At 33.3% G+C, this 19,311-nt stretch overlaps 1 protein-coding gene across 1 annotated transcript; it reads left to right on the top strand.

The window, feature by feature from the left end:
- The first annotated feature begins 4,772 nt into the window (after positions 1 to 4,772).
- Positions 4,773 to 18,964, top strand: LOC132736978 (heat shock 70 kDa protein 12B-like). Its single transcript, XM_060724196.1, has 5 exons — positions 4,773 to 4,787; positions 13,969 to 14,280; positions 14,568 to 14,786; positions 14,951 to 15,107; positions 15,846 to 18,964. Exons 1-5 carry the CDS (start codon positions 4,773 to 4,775, stop codon positions 16,922 to 16,924), a joined length of 1,782 nt encoding a protein of 593 aa, XP_060580179.1. The 3' UTR covers positions 16,925 to 18,964.
- The last annotated feature ends 347 nt before the right edge of the window (positions 18,965 to 19,311 follow it).

Genomic DNA, 19,311 nt, shown 5'->3' with positions numbered 1-19,311 from the left:
AGAAAGAATAAATCATTTTAAAATTTTAAATTTTTTTGGATAATAAAAGAAAAAAGGGAAATTTTAAAACTGATTCTAGTAAAAAATAAAGACGTAATAAAGTTTAAAAAAAGGGGGTAAAAAAAATTTTATTATTTTTTTATATAAGGAAAATTTTCAGAGAAAAAAATTTCAAAATCTATGGGGAAAAAAAACCCCTTTGTAAGTGGGGGAAAATAAATCAGGGTGCGTTTGATTAAACCTTTGACTTTGGGGCATGAGGGAGACAGAAGTATTAGTTTTAAAAAAAACAGATTGGGGTTTTTAAAATTCCCCTTCATTGCCGAAGAGCGAAAATTTTAAAAGGGTCTAATAAATGTCATACAGGTATTTAAACCCCAAAAATTTAAATTTTGAAAGGGCCATGCAATATTTGATTTTGGGGTCATTCTCCCGGGGGCCCAATGCCCATTTTAAAAATTTATAAACCGGTGATCGGGGCCAAAAGGTATTTTAAAAATGTTTGCAAACTAAAAAGGGGTATACTGTTATTTTTAAAAATTTAATTCTATTCCCGAAACGCAGAAAATATCTAAAAACTGTTTCCCCAAAAAAAATGACCGTGTCTTCATTTTTATCTTCAAACGTAAGTGAACACTGATATTTTACAAAATTGACATTTTTTAAAATTGCTTAGATTAATTTTTTTAGAAAAACTTTGTATATCCCGATATTGTTAAGCTGGTTCATTGAAAAAAAGAAAAAATTTTTTAAAAAGGGGCGTCACGAAATGAATCCATTGTGGAAATTTTTTTGGAAAAATAACCCTTTCTCGTAATTTGATAAAATTATTCTTGAATTGAATCTTTTTATTTTTCCAAAAAACAGTTAATACTTTTTGTAAAATTTTGATTTTTGTAAAATATTTGGCTCATCTAAAGCAGTTTTAAAAGTGACGGTGCTATTTTTTCACTGTAAAGTTGAGTTGAATAAGTAAGTATATTTCAAAATATTGACTTTTTAAAAGGAGATTGACCAACAATAATAAGAAAATGTTTTATGAATACAATACATAAACGATTAAATTATAAAAGGAATGCCCAATCTTTTTTTAAAATTACACACATTCACAATACATTCTAAAGAATATCTATAGACATTTCCGTTGATCATAAAGGAATATCTAAGTTATTTTTGTCTTATTAAATGTAAAATTTAACCATTTAAGACAAAAAAAAGACAAGTAATTTTGGGATTTTCAACCTTTGTTCACCGAACGATTTACCCTGTGGATGTGCATAATGTCCCACTGGGTGCAAAATATATTTCTTTATATTTCCTAGTAATGTGTATACAAAGTTAGATGGGATAACGTTACATCCAGTTATATTTTTTTTGTTTAATAAATTATTGATTAAACACACTTTAAAAAGTTGGCTAATTCCGTGACCTTTCCGGGTGTCATTTTTTAAAGGTCTAGTGAGTGTTTAAAAACCAGGAACAACAGTTATAAATTTCCAAGTCAGTATCCAGGGTGAATTTTGACAGGTATAATCAAGATACTTGAATTTTAAAAAGAGTACGTTTGGTTATAACCTTAACCTTTTCCTTGGATTACATAATGTGACAATAAAGTGTCTTGATATGGCAACATCGAAAGACGGGCAACTCCGCATCAGCTCAGGTGATTTTTTTTAAACATTCTTTACTTAAAATGCTTGCCGACGTTCTTGTTAATTTTACTTTCTTTGCTTAAAAAAATCCTTTCTCTAAGTTTGTTGACTTTCAAAGATGAATATTATTATTTATCAATGTGCTGTATACCATAGAATGATTTTAAATGATGCTATTAGTTAATTAATAAAACCAGTTCAACTTCTAATTATCAAAAATAGGCATCTTCTAAAGTTTGATTCTACATTCTGTCATAATAGTAAACATTTCAATAGCATAAAATAGAAAAATGTTTAAATTTATTTTCATTTAATTTTTTAAAATTTGGAAAATAGGGTTTAATTTGTTAGTAAAAAAGAAATTCATACCTTTTTTTGCATCCCAAACCCCCGTGAATGAAAAGAGTCTGTATTTAAAGTAAAGGCTATTTTTTTTCAATGTATTTCACCCCTTTTGGTATTTTTGATTTTCTCCCTGAATCATGTTATTTTATAAAAAAGGACCTTAAAATTTCCACATTTTTTTGATTTTGAATGCAATTTTTAAAACATGTAAATGAAACTAAATTTTGTAATTTTAGGAAAAAAGAACATAAGTGTCTTTAACTTCTAAAAGTTTTTAGAGAAAAAAGGGGGGGAAATAAAGTCCCGAGCGAAAAAAAAAATCCCCCGTTTTTTGCCAAATAAAAGGGAAAAAGGGGAATTTTTTTTTTATTTTTCTAAGCTTTTTATTTTAAAATTTTAAAAACCTTTTTTTTTGGTATTGATTAACCTCTAAACTATAAAAAAAGGGGAAAAGGGGTTTTATAAAAGGTTTTAAAAGGGAAAATAAACGGTCAAAACCAGAAAAGTGAATAAAAATTAAATATTTTTGGGGAAAAAAAATTTTTTTAAACTTTCCCTAATACTTTTAAAAATAAATCCCTAAAAAAAAAAATCATTATATACTTTTATAAAAACGGGAAAATGTAATTTTTGTTCATATTTAAACAAAATGTGGTGGATCCCTTGCATATAATTAATGTAAAAAACATAATTTGGGCTAAAAAATGTATTTATACCGGGAAAGGGTTTTGTATCCCTTTTTTTTCAAATTTCCATCTATCCATGACCCATACCAAAGAATAAAAAAGGGCAAAAATATTATGAAAGAGGGGAAAACGAAAAGGAAAGTATGGTTAGTATGGAAGTATAAAATGTAGTTTATGAAGATATCGAAAACAATTACTTTTTTTAAAATATTTAAAAAAGAAATTACATTTTAAAAAAGAAAAAAAGGGTTAAAAGGGTTGGGATTAAAGTTCTATCCCTATTCTGTGTTTTAATGATACTATAAATTTTGTTTGGGGTTTTTGGGGTCTGAAAAAATTTCATAAACTAAAAATTTGCCCAAATTTTTTCTTCATATTATGTGATTTTTTAAATTTCGAGTTTTATTTTCAAAAAAGATTTTTTTCTTCAATAAAAAAATTTAATAAACTCGGGCCTTTTTTAAACCCAAGGTATTTAAAAAGGAGAAAATCATTTCTTAAAATTTAAAAATTTAAATTTCTTTTTTCTTCATTTTTAAATTTTTTTGGGCCCGGGTTTAACGGGTGCAGGCGGGGTTTTATTTATGGGAATGTCGGGCGGAAAGGGGGGAAAAATTTTTCCGTAACATTTTTTTTTCTAAAACCTATTATTAACCCTCTTGATTTTTGGTATATAATATTTGGGTGGCCCCATCCCGTGGGATCCCTTTTAAGTCTGTTGCTTTTTCCATTCCTATTTGAAAAAAATTTGGGTTTTTAAAACCCGTAATAAAATTTTTAAAGGGAAACATAGCCATTTGGTTTAAATTTTGCCTCTAAAACCAAAGGATAAGGGTTAACCCCAATCGGTCACCCCAATTTTTTAAAATTTAGGGACCCCATAAAGGTTTCCGGGAAAGGGAATCAAAAATGATTAATTTTGTTCCCAAGTCTTTATTTCCGCAATCGAGCTAAAACAAAATTGTTTTAAACCAATAAAACTGGTTAGAAACGATTTACTGACAACATTAAAAAAATATATTGATATTTGTTAAACTAAAAACACTTTTAAAATTTGCCGTAGCCTTTTGGATTCCTCGGCGCATTTATTTATACATACAAATATATTTAGACAAAACGAGGGAAAGTTATATATGCGGTTTGAAATTTAATTCGGCAAATTAAAGATTTATAAAATTATTGGGATATATATACACCAACAATGTTTTCATTTCATTAAATGCTGACATACAAACACTAATGGGTAACTATAACAACGATAATAATGGTTCAACGCGCTGTGGTCTGGTTAATACGTCTATTTCAAACTGCTATATCGTTTATAACTTACCAAAAACATAGGAAGTGACGTACTCTTTTAAGGGCACATGCATATAAGCGAAATTCCCCCAAACTTTTCTGGGGGCTGGCCAAAATAATTATAAAATAAATATCAAGTTAATTTCAATCAAATTTATATAATACTCGTTTTCTAAATCATTTAAATTTAAAAAGTTTTTTTAAAAATAACGTAAATGTCTTTTTTATTCTAATTGATACATTCATAAAATTTATAGCTATGTTTCGCAATTGAAAATTGGGACAATTTGAACTGTTATAATGTTTATTCAAATTTATCTTTTCATTTTCCCTAAGGATAAAGTTTAGCAATGGGTTCTTTTGTTGTTGATCACTTCCCAGTTAAGGAATCTTTGCCTGCTTCTGAATCAATATCATGACCGGGCATCAAATTGTTACCACGGAAGTTTCCCAACGTATTCTAGGGACATTCCCTGTGCAAACCTTACTAGTCACCAACGCTTACCGTCCCTGCTCTCTATGAACCACTCTTTGAATGTCGTTTAACGTAATGAATAGAAATTCAAATTTTTTCCATTTTTTTTTCAAAAAATCTGTTGCTAACCCGCCTTGAACTCGAAATCGTTTTTGTTATGGAAGCTAACTGGTACAATATAACCTTCTGTGTGTCCGAGGTTTTGGTCAGGTACTTCTGTTAACCTTCGACCATGGAGTAAGTGGAAGGAGTAAGCGGTTCTGGAAATCTAAACGTATCTGACGTTCGTAAGAAAGTGGTCGGTTTCGTTGAGAAATGGCTCCAATCTCGGTAAGTATCGTCTGGCAGAACGCTACGAACGTAAACAAAGATCGACCAAGTACTTTCCTTTAAAAGCTGTCTTAACAAGTCGCAAATCATTCTATCCCGCATCCACCAAACCACGGGGCCCTTCCCACCGTTTTTGATATAAATCGCCATCATTCCCTTTAAAGCCCAAACTTTTCTTCAATGTCTGTGATTCTAACCCAAGGACCTTTAAAGTGTTCGATGCTGCTTTGGAATGTCGTTGCGTTGTCAGAATATTTTTGAGTTTTTTGCCGTGTTGGGCTTTCTTTAGGGATTTGTACTTAAATTTATTTTAGGCAGTTGACCGTCTGCTTACAAATCGCCGAAAAGCTTGGCATAAATGCTGTCTTCTGAAAGGCCCATGCACCGAGTTTTGAGCGTAACAGCTCGGGTGGATGCGCCATGTAAAACAAGCATACATAAGCCTTTGACTCCCTTAAGCCCAGTTTTTTCCTCGGACATAAAGTGTTCCCACTGTAATCTAAACCTGTAAACTGTGGAATGGTTTGGTGAGGCTTTCAACTCTCTGAAATGCTGGTTTAAACGGTGGTGGATCTGGTACACCTGTCAGGGAGTTAAGAATTTACTTTACGAACAAGTCGTACATTTTCTGGAGGTTTTTGATTTTACACATTGTCGTATCACAAGAAGTCCAAAATGTATGTCGTAATGTACATATAGTGCATAATTTAGGGAATGAATTTTTTTTTCATGTGCTAAATTATTATTAGTCGTTCAGAGGATTTTTGGGCGGGGCCCGTAAAAAAAGAATTTTTTTATTTTAAATTATAGGTGCATTTGTATTCACCCCCACACCCTCAAAAAAATTTTGGTCAAAGGAAAGGGGAAACTGTCCTTTACCAATGGACCCGGGTTTAAGTCGTGATTTCCCAGTTTAAAATTTTTTAAATCACTTCTTTTAAGTATTTATTGGGAAATCATTGCATTTTAAGCTTTATTTTTGTACGGTGAAAAGGCCCGTTTTCTTTTTTTAAGGGTTGTTCATACAATTGTTTTTAAAAATCTCATTAAAAAGCGTAATTCAACTATCCTTTTATAACTCGGGAAATCTGAAAATTATTTATAAAACGGGTGAAACCCCAATTCAGGGGGGTTGGGAAATTTCCGTTTTTTCCCCAAAGGGTGGTTTTCCTTGGGTTTTCCTATGGCCCCATTAGAAAACGGTGTCATGGAAATACCCTTAAAATTTTCCCCACTTTGGGCCTTTGGGGGCCGGGGGAGTTTTAAATTTTGGACCTTTTACCCATAATTGTTTTCTTTGAAAGGGATTCTGTTATGTCCGTAAAAACATCAGCTGGATTTTTTGGGTTAGGACGTTTTTCCTTTTCCATTTTTAAATTTTTGTTCTGGGTTTCTTTCTTATTCTGTATGAATTTTATGTTTTTTTTGTACGTTTTGGCTGTTTGACCAAAATAAAAAATTTTGTACCCCTTTTAGTTTTGTTGTAGATAAATTTTGCTAAAACAGGAAATTTACTGCGCCAAAAACCCAATTAGGTAAACGAGTTTTCTTAAACGGGGAACGGTGATTTTTCCAAAAATAAATTTTTTGATTCAGGTTTTTTTGCAGAAAGTTAGCACAAAGTTTGGGAAATACTGGAATCAAAAAAAACATTTTATTATGTTTCTGCTTTTAAAGGGCATTTGTGGGTTGACCGATAAAAAAAATTAGTTTGGAAAATTTTTGTATTTTTTTACATTTTTGTATAAAGTGCATTTGGGCGCATTTTTGCTGGAATTTCAGGAAAAATTTACCCCATGGCAACTTTTTTTCCCCAAAATTTTCTTGTAGAAAAAATCTTTGCACGTTCAAATATGGGAAACAAAAGTCCCCAAGGGTTGGTCAAAACCCTCTGATGTTTTCTGTAAAATAGCTGTTTAGTCACATTATCAAAAATTTGGGAATGTTTTTTGGGGTATGGATTCCCCCGTCTGTTTTCTGAAATACCAAAACATGCCAAACCCTTTTCGTTCCCTTATTGTTGTAAAGAAACCTTTTTTCTTGCCTTTTGCTTGAAAGCCAGGATTATTAATCCCCGCCCTAAATTTAAAACCCTTTGTAACTTTTAGGTTCTTTATCTGTATCCCTTAAAAATTTCCCTTTTCTGTGCAAAAACTTGTAATATGTTTCTATGTAAAAGGTTTCTCGGCTTCAAAAATTTCCTAAACCCAGCTATTTAGGTTAAAGCCCTAGGTGTTTGAGTAATTTTGGGGCTGAGTAAAAACCGGTAAGCAGGGGTCCCAAATGGTGTTTTAAAATTCTATAGTTGTTAGGGGGCGTCCGCATTTTTGGGGGTTGCTCAAAAAAGGAATCGGGTTTAAAGTTTTGTCATCTTTATGTTTTTTGAAATTGGGGGAAAGTTTTTCTAGTCGTAGAGATTGAATATTTTTTAGTCAAAACCCAAAACCTTTATGTGTGTTTAAGTTTTTTTATGGGGGGTAGAATCAAGGCAGTCTTTTAAAAACTTTTTTATTGGCGATTCCGGAAACGGCAGTGTAAAAACAATACAAATTTGGTAGTCGATTTTGAATTTTTTTGCCCTAATGATGGGTATTAATGCCCTTGGGTCGATTTTTTCTCGTTCCGTAAACTTTTTATAAAACCTACTGTTCTTGTTCTTGTTTAAATTTCTGGGTATTTGGTAAAAAAAGGGGATCTGGGCGGGGGAAAGTTTAAATCAAAGATTCTGTTTTTCTTTTGTCAGGGGGTTTAAATTTGCCCGGGAAAAGGGGGTTTGACCCTTTTTCCAAATGCGTTTTGGTTATATTTACCTCTGTAAATTTTACACGTTTTGTTTGTATTTTTTAATGGGGCCCGTATAATGTCTTCTGGGGGGGTTTTTTCCCTGGGGACTCAATTTTCCCCAAAATTGTCAATTTTCTTTTAATCATTACATTCAAATAAAAAATCTAAATTCCCTTTGGCCCATGCTTTGAACGGGCCCAGACAGTAAGTATCCAATACTAAAACTACCCTGCTGTATAAACCCATTCCTGGGAATCGTCTTTTTTCCCTGCGATATTCGAAATTTGGGTCAGGCCCGATCAATAAGATTTTTTCCCCTTTTTTCTTTTATGACGGGAAAGGTTTTTTAAATTTTCTTAGGGGGGATAACGAGTCAGGACTGGGGAAGTGAGTAGTGGGACGGGTTGGGGGGACGATCATCCTTCCAGGGGGTAAATTGCCCCTCATGGGTCAGAGAATAAAATGGCGTAGTTTTAAAATGTCGTATTTTTGGAAAAATGAATCTCCAAATGCTCCCAAAAATAAGGGGATTGGGTTTCCATTTGGCTGAACATTTAATTTTTGAAAATTTTTTTCAGAAAAAAAGGATCGTTTGTCTTTTTTATCAAAAAGAATGTTTGCCTGCGCGAACTGTGTCTGAGAACATACTTGAGCGACAGCTGTTTTTTAATAAAACGTCTGGTCGGGTTTTCGGATCTTGAGTGTAAAACTGTTGCCTGTATTTCAGCGGTGTATTCACTTCCGGTTGAAGGTAGGTTTGTCGGGCAAGTATCTATATTCGGCCTTGAATCTGGACAATTTTTCACATAATACTAGTTATGGTGTTTTCTTTTACATTTCAAGCATCAGAAGTGTGATCGGCAGTTAATTACTTGGTGATTTTTCAAACAATTAAAACATAAATGCTTCTTTCTTAATATGTCCTTTTAAGCCCTCACATCAAATTAATTTTGTGGGCAATCGTTAGCATGGTGATTTTTCATTGGCAGTAAATACACTTTCTCTGATCACTAAGCGTTTGATGCATTCGTCTGTGTATCATGTGTTCCCGGTTCCCAATTTTCCCCGTCTAGCCCCCGTAAAAAACGACGTTTTCCCGTTCTAAATGCTAATTAATTGTAGTCTGCCTGGCCCCCCATATATTAAAGTTCACGATAAAACCCTTTTTGAAAAGTTTCTAATGAAAAATTATGCTGCTTTTTCTCGTGCAAAATCTTGCAAATTTCTGTGGGAAAAGTTTGTCTATAATGACGGGTAAAAAAAAAGATTTTGTAGTTTTTTACTTTCCCTAGCGTTTTCCAACCCCGCAAAATTATAAGTCAAATTTTTTGGGGTTTTTTTCTCATACTGTGAAAGGGGAAATTTTTGGGGGGCTGGAAAGGTTTAGTAATCCCTGTAAAATCCGCATGAATATTTTTGAGTGCCCGAACCGTTTTCCTTCTTTAAATGAATGCTTGAAGTTTTGGGCATGCGTAAGTTGGCAAATCCTTTAATTGTTGAGCCGCACTGCTTCTAGTTGCGTCTTCAAATAATTAAATTTTTTGTACTTCTGTAACATTCGGGTTTTGCTGAACAGATGAATCAAAAGCCATCCCAAAAACTTTGCTTTTCGGGAATGTCAACCACTAAATACAGGTAGCGATAATTTCGGCAGTCTCTGATAAAGCGACGTATTTGAATGAAATGTACTCACATTTTGCAAAGAACTGTTACCATTATTCATATTATTATTTTCGTTTAAAGAACCACTTCTGTCCTCCATCTGGATTTGCGGTTAGTTGCTTTGCTATAGGCTTGAAGTTCTCATTTCTCATTTCCAGCGTCAATCTATATTCTTCACTGCTTATTATTTTATCCTCGATATCCGTTTACTTCCGTCAGTTCTATAACCTTTTCGTTTAAGGAATTAATTGTCTCTGCCCACTGATTATGGTTTAAAAATTTGGGGTTTAAAATTTCTATCATGGATAAATTCCCCTTTCGCTCTTTTCAATTCGTTAAGCTTTTTTTAAATACATCTTGTGATTCTCCATGATCCCCAATTAATTAAATTTCAAATGTTTCGTCACGGAAAAGGGTGTAGGGTATATATAAAATAAAAATTGTCCCAACAGGTTGTGTTTTTTTAAAAGTCTATTCAAAATGCTATATTTTTAAACACTACAAAAATGGGAAGTGCCCGATTTCCAAGTCAGCATACTTTGGGGCGTCTTTTAAGGCACTTTGCAATGAGGGGAAATTTCCCGATTTCATATTTCCCTGTATATTCTACAAAAAAAATTCGAAAAAATATCTACAAAAATCCCCCTTAAATTTTTAATCCGCTATAATATCCCCATATATATATTGTTTTACATCGGGTTTTAAAGTAGTTTGAGATTTTTTTAACTTTTAAAAAACAGCTTATGTATGGACAAAACTGCTACACAACTTTCCCTTTAGGTGTTCTGATACTATATTTTTAAAATAAAAAGATTGACTTTAAAACCGAATTTAAAAGGGAACGCTTTTTGTAAAATTTCTTAAAACATGCTTGAAATGGGAAAAAAGTAAAAAAAGTACAAAGTAAATTTTTTTTGTTATTGTTTTTTAAACGTAAACCCGCCAATATGGTAAATATGGAAACGTTCCAGCTACCCCTTTTTTCGGGCACGAACTTTACCCCTGAGTAGAACAAAAATTTCGGGTTAGGTTGATGCTCCTCACATGAAGGAATGAAAACCCCTGTTGGGGATTCGCAAAAGCGGGGGAAAGGAAGTGGTTTAAATTTTAAAGATTTTAAACCGCTCGGCCACGGACGCCCCTACTAAGTCAATATTTTACTATCATGGAATATTGTAAGTAAAAGTTAGACGCTTGTAAGAAAGACATTAACAATTTAAACAATTCAAACGTACTCGTCGGTTTTCTTTTCATACTTTACCTAGATAGGCGTGACGTAAATAAACACTTTTAAGGAAAGTTTACGCAGGAAAGACCTTCTTTGGCATTATCTTTGGCCGAAAAAGTATGACAAAGACTAAAAGACAATTACCGACAAAAATATAATCGTGAATATAATTTTAACTAGAAGTGGTAATAAACATTTACATTGTAAATTGTATTATTATTATACCCCCGCACAACAAAGTTGTAAGGGGGTATACTGGCATCAGCTTGTCCGTCCGTCCGGTCGTCCGGCCGTCCGTCGGTTTTTTCTTGTCCGCCCAATATCTTAAGATTCCTTTGACCCTTAGTCTTCATATTTGGCATGGAGGTTAGTCATGATAAATAGATGACCCCTATTGATTTTGAGGTCACTAGGTCAAAGGTCAAGGTCACAGGGGCCTTGACTTCAAAAAGCTTGTCCGCCAAATAACTTAAGATTCCTTTGACCCACAGTCTTCATATTTGGCATGGAGGTAAGTCATGATTAGTAGATGACCCCTATTGATTTTTAGGTCACCAGGTCAAAGGTCAAGGTCACAGGGGCCTTGACTTCAAAAAGCTTGTCCGCCCAATAACTTAAGATTCCTTTGACCCACAGTCTTCATATTTGGCATGGAGGCAAGTCATGATTAGTAGATGACCCTATTGACTTTGAGGTCACCAGGTCAAAGGACAAGGTCACAGGGGCCTTGGCTTCAAAAAGCTTGTCCGCCCAATAACTTAAGATTCCTTTGGCCCACAGTCTTCATATTTGGCATGGAGGCTAGTCATGATAAGTAGATGACCCTTATTGACTTTAAGGTCACCAGGTCAAAGGTCAAGGTCACAGGGGCCTTGACTTCAAAAAGCTTGTCCGCCCAATAACTTAAGATTCCTTTGACCCAGTCTTCATATTTGGCATCGAGGTTAGTCATGATAAGTAGATGACCCCTATTGACTTTGAGGTCACCAGGTCAAAGGTCAAGGTCACAGGGGCCTTGACTTCAAAAAGCTTGTCCGCCCAATAACTTAAGATTCCTTTGACCCACAGTCTTCATATTTGGCATGGAGGTTAGTCATGATTAGTAGATGACCCCTATTGATTTTGAGGTCACCAGGTCAAATGTCAAGGTCATAGGGACTTTGACTTCAAAAAGTTTGTCCACCCATTAACTTAAGATTCCTTTGACCCACAGTCTTTATATTTGGCATGGATGTTGATCATGACTATAAGGTGACCCCTATTGATTTTGAGGTCACTGGGTTAAAGGTCAAGGTCACAGGGACCTTGACAAAAAAGCTTTTCTTTTCAATTGCTAAAGAATGTCCTGTCCGCAATGTATTGATTTTGACATTTTCACATTTGAAGCATGTAGAATACATAACTTAGCACTGCACTGGCTTAGTAACCTCAGATTTGGCAGGGAGGTTGTCCTTGAGCTCTAAATGGCCACTGTTGATTTTGACAAAGTGGTATGCGGGGGTATTCACGCCATGATAGTGGCAGTTCTAGTTTGTATACTGATTTCAACTTTTATTTGTAAAATAGAGATTAAAAGAATCCCTAAAGAAAGTCCAACACAGCAAAATTAAAAATGTTGCCGACTCGGTTTGTATATTTCTGTGCCCTCCACGTCAATAACCATAGCATGTGTGCCACAATTGCTCTCAAAACATCGGAAACAAGAAATCGATGACCAAGTTTGTGCATAATCTTTAAATGTCATCTGTGGCATATAGTGTGTTCTTTTCAAGTTCGCCGTATCATTTGCAAATTTCCTATTTTCTTTTTCCTTCATGAATAATTGTCTAATTTATATTCGACGCTAGATTATAATGTGCAATGATATCATTCACCTGACAAATTAAACATCTAAGTTAAGCTTGATAATGCAATATCAACTGCGTCGTATCTGTTTTGTCCTCCTCGAGTTTCCAGTTCGCTATATTGTTTTCGATATGGATTTGAAAGATGCATATACAGAATGGAACGGGGAAATGTGAAGCATATTCATATGTATGACCATATTATCGCATGTTTCTGACAGAAGTATTAGACAAAAAAAAACATTTACGCTTTCCAATCTGATCTCGACATGACAATAAAAGCGACGGTTTTAGATAATTTTTTATACCTACAGTGAAAAAACGCTAGACATGCAAGGAATAAGAATAATAAGGGGAAGATGCCTATTACAGGACATTAACGTCGCGAAACTAATGAACAATTGTATATCCAGGTGTTTGTTCTTCTTTTTCGTTTTATATTGTTTTGTGGATATGATTTATCCTCATGTTTGCAATTAATGTTTTTTATTTTGGCAATTGTCTACATTGATTTTTAATGAGAATGGAAAGAGAGAGGGAGAAACTTCGATAATTCTTGAGGGGGTCATACAATAACAGAAACTCAAATCCTGTTTCAAGTTATTTGAGTATAAAATTGTTCATAACCTCATAAAATCAATTTTCAGGTCCTATATAACAGTCTTGATACTGACTCGGTTAATAGTCTTGCCAGTTGCTACATTAATATTCTAATATTCACCCTTGATCGCCGACTGGCTGAAAAGTTGATGTTAAATCTTTTAATTTTGCTAATTATCAGGAATTTAGGATATTTTTCTAATTTCAAAGAGGTAACGTTACCACAAAGATCGGAAATGTTGAAAAACGCATTTTATAGGCACCCCCCCCCCCTTGCATGCATAAATGCACACAACTACTTAATTTGAAATATAACGTCAATACAATACACTACGAAATAATAATCAAGGTATATTTGCCTTTGTAAGTGTATCATTGCAGATCTCGTCAAGAGAAATGATAAATGATTATACATAACATATTTTTGTTATATTCTCCGAGCATATGCATTAATAAATAGTACAAGTATGTCAATGTTATTTTTAATTTGTTACTAACTGCTTTTATCTATTTTGTATTATCGGTGAATTATGTGAATTGTTCTACAATGGTCACATTTACAATAAGTATTTCAAATATTATTAAATAATAGGAAAATCTCATTTGTATATTCCTACACAATAATTCAGGGAAAATTGATGATCTTGTTCTAATTGATTTAGCACGATCCTTTTCATAATGAAAAACGAGTTGTTCTATATCATTTCATTATCTGCTGTATAAATACATTTATATGTAATATCACATATCTCACTCTCACCAACAACATCCACATATAATTATTTCGCGGTTTACTGCCATGTATGATAATGAATAGTCTCAACATAATTTCTTTGATATTGCAGACCTTCCATTATGAACAATTTAACTTTAAATACTATAAAACGGATAATTGTTAAATGTGGTAGTTTCATTTATATTAATTCCTCACTACTCTCATACCAGCTAGAGTTTAAAGTTCCCTCTAATGTATCCAAAGTAGCATCATTTTGTACATAAAGTAAGTTTTTAATGATAACTCAATAATGATAACTAATTAACATAATTATCATGATTATTTCAGAAGGACAGTGAGATTTTCATTGCGGCAATAGACTTAGGAACTTCATTTTCTGGGTGGGCATTTGCCACTATTTCGGATCTGGAGCAAGAAATAAAGCCTAATATATATATTAAGTCTTGGTATTCAACATACACGCAAATTGCAACAGGAAAAACACCAACATGCGCTTTGATAAAACCAGACGGTCAAACCCTAGACTCATTTGGCTACGAGGCAGAGAGAAGATATGACGATCTAGTATCAAAGAAACAACACGAGAGTTATTTCTTCTTTAAAAACTTCAAAACTAGTCTGTATGGAAAATATTACCAGGTAAACATATTTTTAGAATTTGAAAAAGTATATACCGTTGTTTTGTACAAAGGTACATGTATGCTTTTAGTATTTATCATTTTAACATTCATTCATGGCGAATATGCTCGCATATCTCTGACGCTTAATTTTAATAAGTAAATAAGACTGTTTGGTTTACAGGTTATATTGACTCAATCAAAAATTTCATAAATAATTCTTGTATTAAATGCGTAAGATTGGTCACCCTTTTCGAGATTTGTTTTTGTGTCTAATCGTGATGAATGCATTATCAACATACTTTACAGCCGTTAAAGACTGGAATGAAGCTAATTGATCAGATGGGAAAGGTGCTACCAGCAATCATCGTATTCTCAGCAAGCATTCGGTTTTTAGCCGAGGACATGTTCACTGATTTAAAAAGAAGATTTCAAGATATAAGATCGGGAGATATTAAATGGGTAATCACCGTCCCTGCCATCTGGACAGACCAAGCAAAATATTTGATGAGGGAATATGCCTTACAGGTAAAACGTTCGTCCTAAATGTGCTTACAGACAAGTTTATCAGAACAAGCAAATAGAAAAGAATAAAATATATTAACAGTTTATTAAGGTACAGCATCATTCTTTGAAAAAACTGCATGTTTCCTCATTTCAGATTTTTTTTTCACAGACATATATTGTTTTAGGCAGGATTATCATCGGAGAGTATAATGATAGCACTTGAGCCAGAAGCTGCGTCAGTTTGTTGTCGACAACTTGATGTGTGTACTGTTGATAGAGACACGGGTGTTACATTATCCTCCCTGGAGGTTGGTAGTAGATACCTCGTGCTGGATGCTGGGGGTTTGTGTTTAGTACATGTTTACAGTTTAATTTATTTAGAAAAAATATTATTACATTTTTTAGATACGGTATATTGCATTTGAAATGACAAATTTTCCTAAAGACAAATTTTCCTAAAGACAATGATCAGAAATGGCTTAAAGTATTGATATGATTTTAACATGTATATCGGTACTAGAAAACAAATTCATGTGCTTCATAATGAGTTCATTTGAATGCGTTTATGAATGAATATTGTACTTACATTGACCAATCTATAAATAAGTTTGTAGATCTAAATTCATTTTCTACATATGAAAACATAATGCATTAAAATAATTTAAGTTTCATGATTAATTATCGAAAAATGATTGGTAATGTATGCAAAATATGTAACAAAAAGATTAAAAACCTGATTCTCGTTACGGACGGGAATAACTCGCTCTCGAGAAACTGTTCAGCGGAAGCTCGGAATTCCGTGTTGCCGCAGTGAACAATAAACCTTCAGCGCCAATGTTATAAAATAAAAGTCCTTTACCTATTTACCATGATACTGTTGATTTGTATATCATTTGTCACGTTAATTTTTGGTTCATGCATATAGTCCATATTGATATTTGCAGTAAATAAAGGTTTAATTGAAATGTCTATTTATTCTACATGTAAGACTGTATTTTTTAACATATGAAATTTTACTTGATCAATACCAAGTATTTTTTTTTATTTCACTTCTGTTAAGCTGTAAGAATTTCTATTCAGGTGGAACAATAGATTTAACAGTACATGAAATCACATCTGCACAATGTATTAAACAAGTTGTGGCCTCAAGTGGTAATATACACGGTGGTAATGCAGTGAATGATGAGTTCGAAAATTTTTTGAAAACAGTTTTATCTGATGAAAAGTATGAACGATTTAAACGGACAGAAACTGAAGATTGGCTGTACTTAATGGGTGACTTTGAAACCAAAAAGAAATCTTATAACCCCCAAAAACATGATCATGTAAATATGAGGATTCCGCAAAGTTTGAAAGATATATATGAATCAAGTAAGCGAAGTTCGATTACTAACGTGTTTAAGAAACATAAAAATTTAAAAGATGTTTTCGGAGAAATGGATGTCACTTTAAAAAGGGACAAGCTCAGTTTCCCGTCACACGTTTTTGGCAGGTTTTTTCACCTGGCGAGTGTAAAAGCAGTGCATGAAATCAAAAAGATGATAGGGAAAATAAATGGAGAAAGAATTTCCTGCATAATTATGGTAGGTGGCTTCTCTGAATGTATTATTTTGCAACAAGCTGTTAAAACTGAATTTACAGACATTCCTGTTGTTGTACCAATAGAGGCTTCGACTGCAGTGCTAAAAGGTGCAGTTTTGTATGGACATCATCCTTTTGTTATTTCTGAGAGGGTTGTAAAATATACATACGGTGTTTCAAGTATTGCAAAATTCATACCGGGTGAACACCCAATTGAAAAGCGTTTCGTCACTGATATCGGAGTGGGGTGCACAGATATATTCAACAAGCACGTTACTCGGGGAGATTTAGTCAAAACAAGAGAATCGCAATACAGGGAATGGTATTTTCCACAGTATCGAAATCAAAAGAAAGTAGAATGGGATATATGTGTATCAAAACTTGCAAACCCTAGGTTTACCACAGACAAGGACTGCCATGTTATTGGCAAGATCATCTTATACTTATCTGGCTCAGATGATATGTGTCATAGCCCGCTAGAAGTAACATTTATGTTTGGAGGCACAGAAATTACTGTTACTGCCGAAGAAGCGAAGACACGGAGAAATGTGAAAACAGTTGTCAGTTTCCTTGAATAAGGTTGACGTGAAAACAACGAACTCATTTCTTCGCTTACCATTCCGTAGATTACACTTGACAGATTTTAGAAAACAACGAACTAGAAATTTCACATACATCTAGATGTCTTCTAAAGCAACAATGATGGGAATATTGCAGTTTTGTTTTAGTTGTGTTTATATGTATACATTGTACACAGCACACAGAACATAATTGATAACTACCACAACCGTCATCAAATTTCATTTATTTAAATATTTCATATTTAAAGCTACATTAAATGAATATGTAAAAATATTTTTGCCGTCGGCCGAAAAACCAAGCATTCTACAGTTTCATTAACCTTTTTATAAGTATCGTTGTAAATCTCATCAAATATTGTTTGATAAGGATTTTAAACGGAAAACCCTACGGTAACACTAAAGTTTGTATACGAATTTTAACATGCAAATGTAGACTATAATCAGCTCGCGTTCCTATCCGGAACAGAGCAAAAATAAGATTTTCTTGTGCAAACAAACACACTTAACGGTTTAAGCTTCACGGTGCACTAGGCCTGGGGTTCAGAAAAAATAATCATCTCATAAAAAAGATTAACTTTTTATGAAAATATCGTTACAATGCGGAAATATACCGTTGAATTAGGACTGCTACTTATAGACATGTTTGTTGATTAAACATTGATGTACGGATGGTCTGAAGGCGGAGTTTCTCATGCAAACAGAAATTGTACTTCCGAATTCGCCACAATGAGGTTGCACATTTGTATGCCTATAAAACTCTTTGTGGTTGTCTGGACACCAACATAAGATCTGGAGTCGATATGAAACTCAATTTATTAATGAAATGTCGTTATTTCTGTTTTTTTTTTTTTAATTTATTAAATGTAACTTTAAACAACTGATGGAATTCCTGAAAATAAGTAACCATTTGACATCGTGTCATATTGAGTCAGATGTAAAGTAATCGAGTAACTCAGTCGATTACAATATACATCAACGTAACCTTAAGCATATAATTGTTAGAAATTAGCATAGAAATTGTTCTAGGATATTCCTAGCATGGCGCTCTCCTAAAATTGTTCTAATGGTTCTGCTGAGTTCAACATCTGGGTCAGGAGGGCTGAAATAGATTTTTAAAATAAAGTCTTTAAAAAAATCTTTTTCTCTGAAAGTGCAAGGCCTAAAGCTATGATATTTTGTGTGTAGCATTATCTTATAAAACTCTAAAACAATTGTTCAAATTATAGCCCTGGGGTCAAAATTGGCCCCGCCCCGGGGCCATTGACTTTCACGATGTACATATAATAACAAAATAAAAAAGTTTTTCCTTCTGACAGTGCAAAGCATAGAGAAGAATATATATATTTTGTGTGTAACCTCATTTAAATAGATGAAAATCTACAAAAGAAATATTCAAAATATAGCTTTGAAGTCAAAATTGGCTTCGCCCCAGGTTGTCATAGGTTTTCCTTGTATCGAGGGTTTAGCGCATGACTGTAGTAACTGTATATTTGTACATTTTACAAGAGAGGCAAACAAATCTTTTTTAAACTCTTCAACCTCATTGTAACTAAGAGGTAGGGGTTCGGGGGATGATTCTTTGTATCAATTTTTGTATATTAATTGTATATTAATTGTAATGCCAATAAGGTACTATTTTGTCCAGCAGTCCCAAGTATGATTCTCTTCTATGTTGACACTTTTATTACAGCAGAGGCACAAAATAGTCATTCACGATACTTCCTTGTATTGAAGCTAATGTAGGACAAAAATATTTTTCATGTCAAAAATCGAATTTTTTCTGGAATAAGAAATTACTGTACAGTAGTCATTTTACAAGTACCGGTACTGATACTGCGTCACTTACACAAAGTTGATTTTTTTCAAAAATTCCATTTTTTTGACTGAACACACTTGAAATTCTTTAACTTTATCTGGTTTTGTTTTGTTAACAGAAACATTTAATTTTTATTAAATGCATAATTGTGTTTTAAAGTATCCAGATTTAGCATGAAGCATGATAGTCTACAATTTGAAACGTACTTAAAGTATAACTTTTTTTTTTGGGGGGGGGGGACAACAAAACAATATTATAACATATACGAGAACAGTAAGCAAGTACATGTATTCAGAAATAAAAAAAAGGAAATGAAAATTGGAACATTTCTTGGATATTATTGTTTTATTTAACATTTTTTAAATATATCATGCCAATACGTCTGTCAGCAATCATGTGGCGACGCACTTTCGTCACTAGCACAAGTGGTTAGGGTAACGCTTTTAGAAATATTTATTTTGTATTGATTACTCATTATTTGTTTGTAGCTGAAATTTTAAACACTTATCCGAGAACTATTCAACTACCTTTTTTAAAGGGTAATTATCAGTGATTATCTTTCTTGGAA

Source organism: Ruditapes philippinarum, unplaced genomic scaffold (genome assembly GCF_026571515.1).
Source record: "Ruditapes philippinarum isolate M1 unplaced genomic scaffold, ASM2657151v2 ctg951_1_1_1_1, whole genome shotgun sequence".
In the NCBI taxonomy this organism is placed as follows: Eukaryota; Metazoa; Mollusca; class Bivalvia; order Venerida; family Veneridae; genus Ruditapes; species Ruditapes philippinarum.
This window is presented reverse-complemented; position numbering and strand designations above follow the sequence as displayed.